General features: G+C 45.1%; 2 protein-coding genes across 2 annotated transcripts in view; one reads left to right on the top strand and one right to left on the bottom strand.

Moving 5' to 3' along the window:
* Window positions 1-13760, top strand: part of LOC132583420 (olfactory receptor 14C36-like) — a 104016-nt gene that overhangs the window by 7697 nt on the left and 82559 nt on the right. The window lies entirely within an intron of this gene.
* Window positions 2229-3191, bottom strand: LOC132584578 (olfactory receptor 14C36-like). The gene has a single exon (XM_060256480.1). The coding sequence runs from the start codon at window positions 3069-3071 to the stop codon at window positions 2229-2231; it is 843 nt and encodes a 280-aa protein (XP_060112463.1). The 5' UTR covers window positions 3072-3191.

Raw genomic sequence — 13760 nt, 5'->3', positions numbered from 1 at the left:
ATTTGCCATTGAGAATTTAAGCAATTTTAATCCAGCCATAAAATAAACAACTGTCATTGATTTTTTTTTTCTTTAAAGAAATTAGAATAAGAAAAATCAGGACAACTCACTAACCCATTTATGTGGAGCATATTTTCATTGTGTTTTGCACAGACAAACAGGGGCTATTGTCAAGCATGTTGTTTCTTTCTTGGTATAACTGTATTTTCGACTGTTGTTCTAATGTACTGCACATCAAACCCATATAACCTATTCCTTAGTTCTCACTAGTAGCAAATGCAGGTATGTCCTCTTTGAAGATAAGGTCTCCTGGGATACTTTCCCAGGGTTAAACCTGGACCCAGGATGTTGCTAAATTGCAAGACTAGATAAAGTAGCCAGAGTGTTAGTTTCACACGCCTGTGTTAGAATTCCTAAAATACCTTTGATGTGCCCCCTTAAAGTTAGTGTTCTAGAGTTACATTGTATCACTTCCAATCTGGTGCCTACCCGAGCACAATGGATTATCAATAAACTAAGACTTTGTTTCAAAATCAATGCTTGGTTATTTTGAGATCTGATGCTTGACAGCTATATAGTACTGACTGCCAAGATCTTGCATTATCCTTTATTAGGATTTTAAACTTTAACCTGGAATATTACACTAGAAGCTTCTGCTTTCATACCATGTTCTACCTCATCAGCACCATCCTGCTCTCATAGTTAGCACAAATTTTACATATATGTGTGGATGTTTGCAATACATGGATTTCACCACGGGCATCCTAGTATTTGGTGCTATATCAAATTTGGTTTTATGTCCTCTTGACTGTGAGTTTTATTATTCTCATTGATAAAAGCTTTCTTCAATATCAGTATATCCAGCCACTTAGTAGACTTCTTGGACTTGATGCATAATTACTTTGTCAAATGATCTTTGAGGATGATATACTTTTAAAATATTTCCCTGTCTTCTGGAAGATGATTAACAAAATTGGATCATGTTTGTTTTTACTGCTGCTAAAAGACTTATATTACAACACTGGAGAGATAAAAGCCCATCACCCATAGTAAAATGGGTTTACAACCTTACCATCATTGAATATATGTATACATGTATACATAACAATTTCACATGGATTTATTAATTCTTTTAAATATTTGGAAATCTTGGAAAAATTTGGATGGCTATGGATAGACTTGCCACCATTGTAGTTACATTTTATTTCTACATAGTCTGAGGTTTGTAACAATTAAAAATAAATACATTATGTTGTCAAATGAGGCCATAGCTAGTTGTGTATGTTTCATCCCTAGAAGATGGAGTATCACTTAACCTAAGTAAGTCTCATCCACATGGACAGATACTCTGTATATGGGTTTCATTTCAATACTGCGCAATAATCAGTATCAAGAACATTATAGTATTGTCCTAGCAAAGCAAATAAAATGGTTAATGCAGGTATCAAATATATGCATAGGAGGAAAACCATACTTAAAAGAGCTGGTAGTTATGGTTTATTTAAGAAATTTCTGTCATTTATTTTTCACTTGAAAAATTTTTGAAAGGTAAGAAAAACAGAACTCAGCATTTTAAAAAAGCATCAATAAAGATACAGTAGAAGTGATTTTGGAAAAGAACAAGAAATGTTGTAGCATTCCTTATCAGAGGGCCCAAGAAACTTGGAATGGGTTAACCAGTACAAAAAATAAGAGTTGTCCTTCATCAAAAGGTTTGTTAATGGTTGCCTCATTCTAAGACATGATCTCACAATGGTCCAGATCAAGACCTTTTCCATTGAATATTATCTTAGAGAGGACAGGCAAAAACCTACCCTTGGGATATTCCAACAAGGCTGTAGAAGTGAACTTAAATATATATATATATATATATATATATATATATATATATATATATATATATATATATATATATATATATATATATATGGAGAGCTTTAAAAGGGATCTGACTTACTTGTTTTATTGATCTGGTTGAGTCCATGATAATTTTAGGGACTATACTTAAAGGGAAATTCCCACTTTGGGTCCCAAATGTATCAGAAGAAAAGAACAGGCGTACCAATACTCTTAATAAATAAGTGCAATTGAAATAATGAGTGCATAACTTTATGTGAAATTAACTTGCCACATCTACAGGAGTTTGGGGATTAGTGCTGCATTCTTCAGAAACCTAAAATTTAAACAATTTTAATGCTGAATCATTCAGTTGCAAAACAAATCCATTTTCACAAAACAACTCTGCTAGAGATGATTTTAGAAAAATTTGCCATAGTGAACAACTTCAATAAGGCAGTTTTGATCTCTTTGTTTCTCATGGTATAGATGAATGGATTGAGAAATGGAGGCAGTATAGCATAAAAAAATGCAAAGACTATATTTAGAACAGATGAAGTATCAATCATAGAACTTCCATAGGCAAAGATGCCACTGAATACAAGCAGAAAAACCACAGTGAGGTGGGGAATGCAAGTGGAGAGGGCTTTCTTCTGACTTTGCACAGATGGGATTTTGAGCACTGTTGCAAAAATCTTCACATAAGTTAGAATGATGAAGATAAAGCATCCTTGCACTATGCCACAAGTAAGTACAATAACTCCAATTTGAACAAAGTCCAGGCCAGAACAGGAGAGTTTGAGTAATTGTGGGATTTCACAGAAGAATTGATGGACCACATTGGAGCAGAAGGTGATTGCAAAAGTGCTTCCTGTGTTTAATGATGAATTAAGGACACCACTGATCCATGCACTGACTACCATCTTAATGCATGCTCTTTTGTGCATAATTTTTTCATACTGTAATGGATTGCAGATAGCAACATACCTATCATGTGCCATCACTGTTAGGAGGGCAAAATCTGACCCTACAAAGAAGAGCAGAAGGAAAACTTGGGCTACACATCCAAAATAAGAAATTGTCCTGCTATCCATGAGAGAATTTGCCATAGCTTTAGGTACCAAGACTGAAATTGAGCCAATGTCCAGGACAGCCAAGTTCATTAAGAAAAAGTACATGGGCGTATGCAGATGGCAGTCAAATAATACTGCCATAATGATGAGAAGATTGGCCATCACTGCTATCAAGTACAATGTCAGGAATCCAAAGAAATGTAAGGTCTGTAGTCTTTGAAAATTAGAAAATTTGAGGAGCAGAAATTCAGTTGTGGAGACAAGGCTGGAATTTTTGTCCTCTATGTCCATCTTCATGCTACCAGTAGAACAAAGCACAAGAGATTTTTAACTCTACTCACATAAATCAGAATCAACTTAATAACTGAGTGTTGAATGAGGAGAGGAAAGGGAAATCATGGGAGCAAGTCTGTCAGCCTGAAATGATCTAAGCTGAGTTTCTGTTTCCCTTTTTCTGTTTCAGGTAGAAAAGGCTGAATGTGACCAAAGGCTCTTTAAGCAGAGGGGGGACTCTTCAGAACATGTCTTCCATCTGTAAATGATCAAGGCTTAACCTCTGTTACCTTTTTTATATATTTAAAAGCTATGGAAGGGTGAGGGCATGAGGTTCTAATATATTTGCCGTAGGGCTCTAGGTTCTAATATATTTGCAAGGCCTGTAGCCTTTAGTTAGCCAACCCAATTGGATCTCAAACCACCCTGGTTCTTTATTTCTGTAATTATATCTCTGTGTTTTTTTTTCTCGTAAGCATGTTTGGGTCCCCAATAGAAAGAAAAGATGATAGATAGATGATAGATAGATGATAGATAGAGATAGATAGATAGATAGATAGATAGATAGATAGATAGATAGATAGATAGATAGATAGATAGATAGATAGATAGATTTTTAAAATTAAGACATTTTAAATAAAGAGAAAGTGGAGGGGGCTAAAGATCTCATTAGCTTACTCTGTCCCCATCTTTGGTGGGGAGGGTGGAGTATAAATGAAATTAAACATAAACATATACATAGGTCTACTATATAGATAGAAAATTTTATAAATTGCATACCCCTAGGTTCTAAGACCTTGAACTCAGCCCTATCCATAGTAGTGTGCTTCTGCAGTCCTGAAGATTCAAACAGTTTGCTCAGAGGCAGAGAGAAAGGTAACCTGTGGACCTAAATCTTCAGACAAGGCCACAGGACAAGGGAACTCTACTTGTATTGCTTCAGAGTGTATGTGGGAAATCTCATAATTCATTGTGCCTCCAAGCAACTCATTCCCTTTGCTTATGAAGGTGAAGCAAAGGTATAAGAGGCAGATACATCAACAAAGTTCATGATAAAGATAGTTCATGATAAAGATAAGATTGAGATAGAATCTGACCAGTCTGAAATCAGGAGGGGTGAAGGAATGATTGCTAATGTAAGAGTAAAATCCCAGGGTGAGACCCAATTTGGTGTAGTGGTTAAGAGTAGTGGATTATAATCTAGGGAAATAGGTTTAATTCCCTACTCCTTTCCATGCAGCCAACTGAGTTACCTTGGATCAATCACAGTTCTCTCAGAGCTGTTCTCCCAAAAGAAGTTCTCTTAGAGCTCTCTTAGCCCACCTTAAGTCACAAGGTATCGGCTGTAGGAAGAGGAAGAGAAGGAGATTTGTAAGCTGCTCTGAGACTCTGAGTGACGAGCAGAGTATGAATTGCACTCTTCTTCTTCTTCAAGTCTGTATCATGCGACAAATGAATATGATTAATTTTTATAATCTATCATATTACAAAAAGTGGGAAAATGGATCACTAGATGACCACATGACCACAGATTCTTATTTAACCACCCAAAATGATGAGGATCTTAGCACATGCATGGACAAAATACATTTGGGACAGGTGTATAATAATGGACAAGATAACTTGCACAAGATTGTGGGAATGGTATCTGGCTGGATCTAACTGCTTGTCTGGGATTTTTAGGGTAAATTCAAATAATACATTTTCTATCCCCTTCCCTTGGAGACTACCCTTGTCTTTACAAAGAGGGCTATCCATTAGAAGGTTATACAAAATGTAATCATAATGGAATAGAGACTTTCATAGATAGCAAAATAGTTAAACTTTACTAAATGATGTAATGCCAATATTGCAAAAAATATTTTTCAGACAATGGATATCTCTTCAGAAGCTAAATGGGAACGTTCATTAATCAATTTTCCTCCATAAACGTTTGTATGATGCCATACCACTCAGCCAAGTTTGAAGCCTTTCTCCAGTCTTCTGATGGTAGTGGAAGGACACAAGTAGAAGGGCACAAGGTTTCCTCTATTTACAAAACTCAGTATTAGATAAAATGGATAACAAATAGATATAGTAGTAGACAGGAAAATTAGAAGAAGTTAAAAAGATTGACAATCTTTTCCTGGAATGCTGCAAATATGCTTTTAAAAATACTACTTTCTATGACAGATTAAACACTTTGGGGGATAATGTCTACATTAGGTTTAATTTTTCCACTAGATGCTTTAGTCCATACTTCAATTCATCTACATCACTGAATCTTGTCATGGAGCTTCCCATAATGTATGCAGCTGATTTCTCATTCTAACTAGATGAATGAAGGAAAGAAAAAACTCTCTGAGCATGGAAAGGAGATTCATTTAAAGCCTGTACAGTCTTTGCAAATTGCTCCCAAGGGTCTGGCATCCCTAATCAGAAAAATCTGAGGAAATTCTTTTCCCTCAGCTGCATTGTTATGTTTATTATGTCACAAATTTAAAAAGATAATTAGCGCATGCTGGCTGTGTTTGAATGCACTATCTCCCACTATCATTGCCCCACAACAATCATTTGCAACTGGATTTTCCTAAATGGACAAGGCAATCCAGTTGAGAATGAGTGCTATAGCACAAAGATCAGGGCTTTTTTTTTGTAGAAAATGCCCAGCATAAACTCATTAGTATGTGAGGCCACACCTCTGACATCACCAAAAGTGTTATAATATCTTTTTTGAGGTGTGGTAACCAGAATTGTACTGTGTACTGTGTACAATTCTGGTCACCACACCTCAAAAAAGATATTCTAGCATTGTAAAAAGTCCAGAAATATATAGCTATATATATATATATATAGAGAGAGAGAGAGAGAGTTAGGAAGGAAGGAAAGAAGGAGAGAGAGAAAGAAAGAGAAAGAGAGAAAGAAAGAAAGAAAGAAAGAAAGAAAGAAAGAAAGAAAGAAAGAAAGAAAGAAAGAAAGAAAGAAAGAAAGAAAGAAAGAAAGAAAGAAAGAAAGAAAGAAAGAAAGAAAGAGGGGATGGGAGGGAGCAAGGAACTTCAACAAATTTACCTAAACTGCAATGCTGCAATGCTGACTCAAGGAACCCCAGACAGCAACAATCCCGCTGCCGCAACACAGCCCCTAAAGCCTTTCAGCCCAAAATGTTCCTTTTCATTCCTTTAACCAGCAATTAGCTGATCGCACATGGTCTTTAAAGAGAAGGTAGGTTGGTGGAGAGCTTATGTTGGACAGAATGATTGGGGAATGGAAGTCACTGCCAGACCTGGCCAGCCATTCATCTCCCGATTGGAAAGCACTCCTGCACTGAGCCTAAATATGGTCCCCCACTCTCATGATTCCATCTGAGGAGGTGTGTGTGTGTGTGGGGGAAATGCTGGCACCTGCTCCATAGGTCAACACCGGTCTTCCAATTGTTGTTACAATTTATGTAACTCTTCTCATAGTATTGACTTATAATTCCTTTCTCAAATGCAACACTATGAAAAAGTTAAGATTATAAAACTTCAAGTTCGTCATGACCTTCATGACTTTTGCCATTCATAGGCTGTTCATTCCACCATCATACATTTGGCTTCATTGTTGCATGATGCAAAAAATAGGGAAGTGGGGCGTTGTCCTGCTGGTGATACTGTTTCCTCATCCCCCATTGAATTAAAAAAAATGCAATGGTTACTTACATTCTCCAAGGATTCTTCTAATGAAATTTTCATATGACCTACATGAGGAATCCTGATGTGTTGACCAAACACAAGCTAACCAACAACAGTTCCAAAATCCAGCACTTCCACATGTAATCATAATTGATAGTTGTGTTCCATTACTGACCATATGTATGCTTCAGTATGATGCAGCACACCTCAAACTATTCCCTACTTATTTATTTATTTAAGAACATAAGAAGAGCCCAACTGAATCAGACAAATAGTCTATCTAGTCCAGCAACCTGTCTCACGCAATGGCCAACCAGTTCCTCTAGAGGGCCAACAACAGGGCATAGAGGCCGAGGCATTCCCTGATGTTGCCTCCTGGCCATGGGATTCAGAGATTTAGAGCTCCTTTACATGGAGGTTCCCCTCAGTCACCATGGCTATTGGTCATTGTTAGACTTATTCTCCTTAAATCTCCGTAATCCTGTTTATTCCTGTGGACAAAGTGAGTCCAGTGGCACCTTTAAGACTTACAGAGTTTAATGGGTATAAGCTTTCATGTGCATGCACACTTATTCAGATATATTGTGCATGCACACAAAAGTTTGTAACAAGGAGTAAACTTTGTTGGTATCAAATTTTCTTCTGTCGTTGCAGACCAACATGGCTACCCACCTGAATCTACATTCCAGTGCCCATCACTACATTCTCTGACTGAAAATTACACATTTGAATCACCTTTTAAAGAAGTATTTCCTTTTGTTTATCCTGAATCTACTTCCCTTTAGCTTCATTGGATGTCATTGAGTTCTAGAATTTGGAAAGAGGGAGGAAAAAGTTCTGTCAATTATTTCCACCCCATGCATAATTTTATAAGCCTCTAACATGTCTTTCTTTAGTTATCTCTTTTCTGCACTGGTTGCCCATTGAGTACCAGATCCACTTCGAGGTTTTAGTTTTAACGTTTAAAGATTTATGCAGCCTGGGACCAACATACCTGCGGGACCATTTCCTTCTATATATGCCCAGGAGGTCGTTACATTCGGCCTCCCAACATCTGTTGGCCATTTCAGGCCTGCCTTGCCTCAACTAGGGCCAGGGCTTTTTCAGTCCTGGCCCTGACCTGGTGGAATCAGCTCCCTACAGAGATTCAGGCCCTACCAGGCTTATTAGCCTTCTGTAGGGCCTGTAAAACTGTTGCCAAGGCCAATTCAAGAAATAACTGGGGACTTTGCCCCCCCAGTCGGAATGAAGAAGCAGACACAAGTGTTGGGTTTTAAACCGGGCCGCTTTATTAACAATTAATTACTGTAACTGGCAGGAGTGAAAACCTAAACCAGACAAGCCCTGGGGTCAACCCAGGACCCCGCCTTGTCCAAAGGGCGAGCCACCCTGCCCCCAGCACAAGCCCGCCGTATTTGGGTTGTAGCTGAGCGGCCAGGCCTCCAGCCATTCACCACCTGGGCAAGCATAAATCCCCATGGAAAGATCTGCCCCAGGTGAGGCTCCCTGCGATCTGCATTCCCCGCACTGAGCCGTGTAGCCCATCTACGGTTCATACAGACCACTGCACCAACGGTGCTAGGTCATAGGTGCTCCCCTAAAAACCCTATGGCCAAACCTCCTCCAGCCACCGCCAATGCCAAGCCTCTGCTTAGGCATTAGCGCCCCACCGGGTGGCCCAGAGCCAACCGCAAACCCTGCCGAATCTCATCTAAAAAGGCCCGGTTGCCCAACTCCGAAAGGTGAACACCATCCGGCTGATACAGGTCAGCTTGCTCCACCCGTATGGCCAGATGAGGGAGAAAGATTCCCAATCCCCCTTCCATAGCTTTCTGAATGGCCCTATTGGCCTTGCGCCTAGCGCGCTCCACACCGCCCGGCAAAATGGCATGCCTCCACACCCTACGCGGCAGAATTGCCGACCATACCAGAATAACCCCAGGCCACATCCGCCGAATATCGCGGAGGTCCGCCAACGCCTGCTGGGAGAGAGCTTTCCCCCGCAGCAGCCCCAAGTCGTTCCCACCCAAATGGACGACAAGAATGTGTGGAGGTGGTGCCTTCCACTCCCTGAACAACAGGGGCATAATCCCAGGCCAACGCAGCCCCCGACGACCGAGCCACTCCACCGTAGCCCACGCACTGAGGCCAAGCTGGGTGCCCACTGGAGACCGTCTGGCGAAATGGGCAGCCCAGAAAACCATGCTGTGCCCGCAGATGAGAACCCGACGTCTCTCGCCATGAGCCACAGCACCTGAAAAGACAAACAACTGTCAGCAGATAATAGCAACATAGCAAACCAACAATGCCCACCACTTGCCGTTAGGTGACCAGTGGACGCACATAAGTTTTATAGGCTGCCGACCACCATCGGCCAATGTGCCGGATGGCGGAGGGCGTGTAACCCATTATAGCAGCTGTGGAGGCCGCCCCAATCCGCAAGGAATGCGTCCCAAATTTGACGCCCTTCAAACCCAGCCTAGCTAGGGCCCTACTTGTTACTGACCAGAACTGATATTTGGTGAGAGGGGAGCCATCATCATGCCGAAGAAAAGGACCCCCAGCTTCTCCCCGGAGCTGAGCGTAGTGGTGAACGGCCCTAACCGGACATAATTCCTGCAAAGAGCACATACCAATTGTGATGACAGTTCCCCTCTGCCGCTGATCAGTCTTGGACTGCCGAATTGTCAGAACAAGCTGACTCTGCGTAATTTTAACGTCCCCAGACTGGAGCGCCCTCCCAGAAGTATCAGTCTTGGACTGTACTACCAGCTCACTCACCCGCAAGGCCCCCAAAAAGGCCAGAAGCGAGGCAGTATGAAACAAGGCAGCCTCAAAAGGGGAAGAACAAACACTGGGCCAACCCCCAAACAACCCCTTAAAGACAGACGGGGATATGGGTTGTCTGTCATCAACACGCTGGACCCGCTCCCGGGCCCAGCCCTCCAGCATCTTCCTAACCCTAAAATCACCCGTGTATTCAGGGAAACCGCGGGCTTTGCTAACAAAAGCCAATGCCGCTAGCTGGCCCCTGATGGTCTTCAGCCCCAAGCCTCTCTCCTTCTGGTGTACGCTGAACTGCATGATGTGCGCCACTGGGATCGGCCAACAATCCGCCCTGAGCCATTTGTGGGAAGGGCGGGATATAAATCCCAAATAAATAAATAAATCCGGCAGTGCAACAGCACTCCTAAAATCCCTAAATTGGGTGACAGCTCTGTCGTACGCCCTTCTGGTACTAGGAGCTAGCGCCAGCTGAATGGCTCTACCGGCTTCCTTTTCCCAAGACGCCATAGTCCGCAGGCATTTTCGCCGGCCAAGGATTTGCTTCTGGGGCCAGTTGCCAAAAACGCTCCATCTGTTGGCGAGATAGAGCATCCGCCACCCCGTTGCATACACCTGGTACGTGCCTTGCCAGGAATAAAATATTCAACCGAAGGCAACGCAGGGTAAAGGACCTAACCAAATTCATAACTAACACTGACTTAGAAGTCAGAGAATTGATAACATGTACTACCACCATGTTATCGCACCAAAAAAGGATAGAATGGTTGGCAAGCTACTCCCCCCAAAGCCAAAAGGCCACTAAAATGGGAAAAAATTCCAGAAATGTCAGGTCTCTACAGAGCCCACTATCCAACCATTCTGCAGGCCATTGCACCGCACACCAATGTCCTCTAAAATATACACCGAACCCACTGGCACCGGACGCATCTGAAGAGATCTGGAGCTCTGCTTCAATCTTCAGGTCCTCCCTCCAGAAGGAAACACCATTGAAGAACTCCAAAAACTCTTCCCAGACCTCCAAGTCCGCTCGCATTCCAGCGGTAATGTGGACCCGGTGGTGGGGGAGACGCAACCGGCCCATGGCGTCACACAGGCGCCTCAAAAATGCCCTGCCCGGGGCCACCACTTTGCAAGCAAAGTTAAGGTGGCCCACCACCTGCTGCAATTCCAGCAGCGAAACATTACGCTGTCCCCTCAAGGTGGCTAAACAGACCTTAAGGTCGACGACCTTGCTCTCCGGCAAACATGACGTCTGCTGCAGAGTGTCCAGCTCGATGCCCAAAAAGGTGAGAACCGTGCTGGGTCCCTCGGTTTTTTCGTGTGCCAACGGCACCCCGAGTTCGAGGGCTAACTCCTGAAAGGAGGTCAACAACCTAGCGCATTGCTCTGACCCCGCTGGACCGACAAAAAGTTGTCCAGGTAATGCGCCGTATCACTAACCCCAGTCCTGTTCCTGAGCGCCCATTCCAAAAAGGAACTGAAGAGCTCAAATGCAGCACAGGATATCGAACAACCCATTGGCAACGCCCGATCCATATAGTATTTCCCTTCAAAGGAAAAACCCAATAACTCAAAATCCTCAGGGTGGACTGGCAAGAGGCGAAATGCAGACTTAATGTCGCATTTTGCCATCTCATCCCCAACCCCGCAACCCCGTACTACTTTGACCGCCTGGTCAAAGGAAGTATAGCGCACCGATCATAGCTCCTCAGGGATGGCGTCGTTCACCGACGCTCCCTTGGGGTACGACAGGTGGTGAATAATCCGATATTCACCCGCAGACTTCTTGGGTACCACCCCCAAAGGGGACACCCTCAACGTGGGAACCGGTGGTACATCAAAAGGTCCAAGGACCCTACCTTCCTGACATTCTTTAGCTATTTTTGCCCAGACCACATGCTCAAGCCCAACAACCGAACGTAAATTAGGAGCTAAGAAGGGGGCCCTAGGCCCCTGGTATGGAATTCGAAAGCCCAAGGTAAACCCGTCCTGTAAGTATCGGGCGTCCGCCTTACAAGGGTATGCACTCAACAACCTATTAAGTGCCGTCAGGCGGATGGGGCTGGGCCCCTTTTCCAGGGGGCTGCTGACTGCCACCGCTGCCACCGGGACGCTTACCTCCCGCTCTGGACTTTGCTCTGCTGCAGGCAGAAAGTGCGTGGGCCCCGCTACAGATTGGGCACTCATGCCAGAATTTACAGGGCTTCCTGGGGCACACACCCTTAGATGCGAACTCCCAACATAACAGCCAGGTTTGAACCGGCTGGCCCGCGGTAACGCGGGCCCCTGTAGAAGACTGTTGTTGCTGCACCCTCTGCACTAAGTGGCCACTGTCGGACCTGTCCCCAGTGTTCGGTTTTGCTGGGAACATCAACTGCAGCCACAGCTGCTGGTTTATTTGGTCCCAGGGCATCCCAGGGTTGACGGCGGCCCTCATACGGAAGGCCTCATCGTACTGCAGCCATGCTGCACCGACAAAGTCCATATACGCCCGATAGACAATGTCTATATACTGGAAAAGGGACGCCGCCCGAGCCGGCTGCGCTCTCGCAATGACCCCGGCGTAGATCAGGAATCCTGGCAACCAATTTGCCCAGGACCTATCAACCTTCCTACACTTCAATTTCTCCTTCTCCTTGTCATCGAGCTCGTCCTTACTTTTCTTTTCGAGCTCTCTAAAAAGGAGACTAAACACGTCCACATACTCCCCGCGGAGGATTTTTTCCCATGTAGCGGCTGTCAAATGATCCCCCAAAGGCAAAGAGGTATCGCCATAAGGGAGGATGTGGAAAGGAATGCTGGCATAAGGGTTCGGGGGGTAGAATCACCCACTACCCTGGGCCGCTGGCCACGCCCCCTGAAATTGAGCAAACTGCTGACCGCCCCATGGCAAAATGCCAGGGGTGGACGGAGAGGCAGGAGCAGCAGGCGGTGCCACAGCACACGCCGGCTGACCAACTGGGGAAAAAACCGAACTGGGCAGAGGGCTTGTTCCATGAAAACCCCAAGCCCATGGCTGGACAGGGCCCAACTGCTCCACAACTCCCAGCTGCCCTGCACCCCATGCCACCCCACCCGCCGCCGGCGAGGGAGGGAGGAAGTTGAATGGGACCCCATGGCCACCCTTGAACTGGTGGGAAAGGGGGCTTACCACCGTCACCCGGGAAAACACCAGCACCTCCAGGAGTCTGCTGAACACCGCTACCAGATGCGCCGCCACCCATTGCCGCACCCGATGGGCCCTCCTCTGGATCCTCCTCCTGGTCTGGTTCCAGTGGTGATTCAGGCTCAGATGGCCCACCCTGCAAAGCAGATAGACGTGCGAGCACTTCTGACTCAAAAGTCAGCCGTGCCGACCGGCCGGAGGCACGGCGACGCCCCTCCCAAATAGGAGCGCCCCTGGCGACTATCCTGTTCCAAGACATCCAGCTGGCTCACCTGCTCACCCTGCCCAGGTTCCTCAACTAGAGTACACTGCTGACCCTGCCCATGGGGTGGGCGGGCGGGCTGCTTGCCCTTGGACTTGCCCTGCCCTTTTTTTGGTGCCATCCTATGTGCTTCTATAAGCACAGGCCACAAAATGCAGTGTCTGCACACCCACAGTCACTCAAAGGTTACCTCTGCGCTCACCCACTGCCAAGTGGGGTGGTGATAGGAAAATTACAGGCAGGGGGCATCCCCCAGACACCCAACCAGAAGGCCAGAGGCCCAGCCCAGCCCCAAACAGCCGCTCTATGGACCACTGGCTCCCTACACCCAAAAGGGAAGGGAAAAAAGGGGGGGTGACTGGAAAAACAAGCCCTAGGCAATCAGAAAAGGGTCTCAGGCTGTCCTGCCAGAGGGGGGGGGGTTAGGCAATTATCTGCCCCCACCGGGGGCCTGCAGCAAAACCCTCACAATGGGGGGGGAGCAGTTCAGCTCCTAAGGGCCCAAAACCGCTGCAGCCCCACCAACGACGCCCTCACTCAAAGGCAAGGCAACTGCCTTGAACTGGCCAGCCGCTTGCGAACCGCCCCTAAAGGGAGCCGCTGTGCACTTCCCTCACACCGAGGGGAAAGAGAGAGTGGCTGCCACTCACAGCCACCAGTAATTGCCACCCCAATCCGGCCCCTAAATGCCCAAGGGGCTGGGGGAGGCCAAA

This window comes from Heteronotia binoei, chromosome 15 (genome assembly GCF_032191835.1).
Source record: "Heteronotia binoei isolate CCM8104 ecotype False Entrance Well chromosome 15, APGP_CSIRO_Hbin_v1, whole genome shotgun sequence".
In the NCBI taxonomy this organism is placed as follows: domain Eukaryota; kingdom Metazoa; phylum Chordata; class Lepidosauria; order Squamata; family Gekkonidae; genus Heteronotia; species Heteronotia binoei.
This window is presented reverse-complemented; position numbering and strand designations above follow the sequence as displayed.

Excerpts from the sequence above, each read along its gene's own strand:
- LOC132584578 (XM_060256480.1), bottom strand. The coding sequence starts at position 3,071 with ATGGCCAATCTTCTCATCATTATGGCAGTATTATTTGACTGCCATCTG.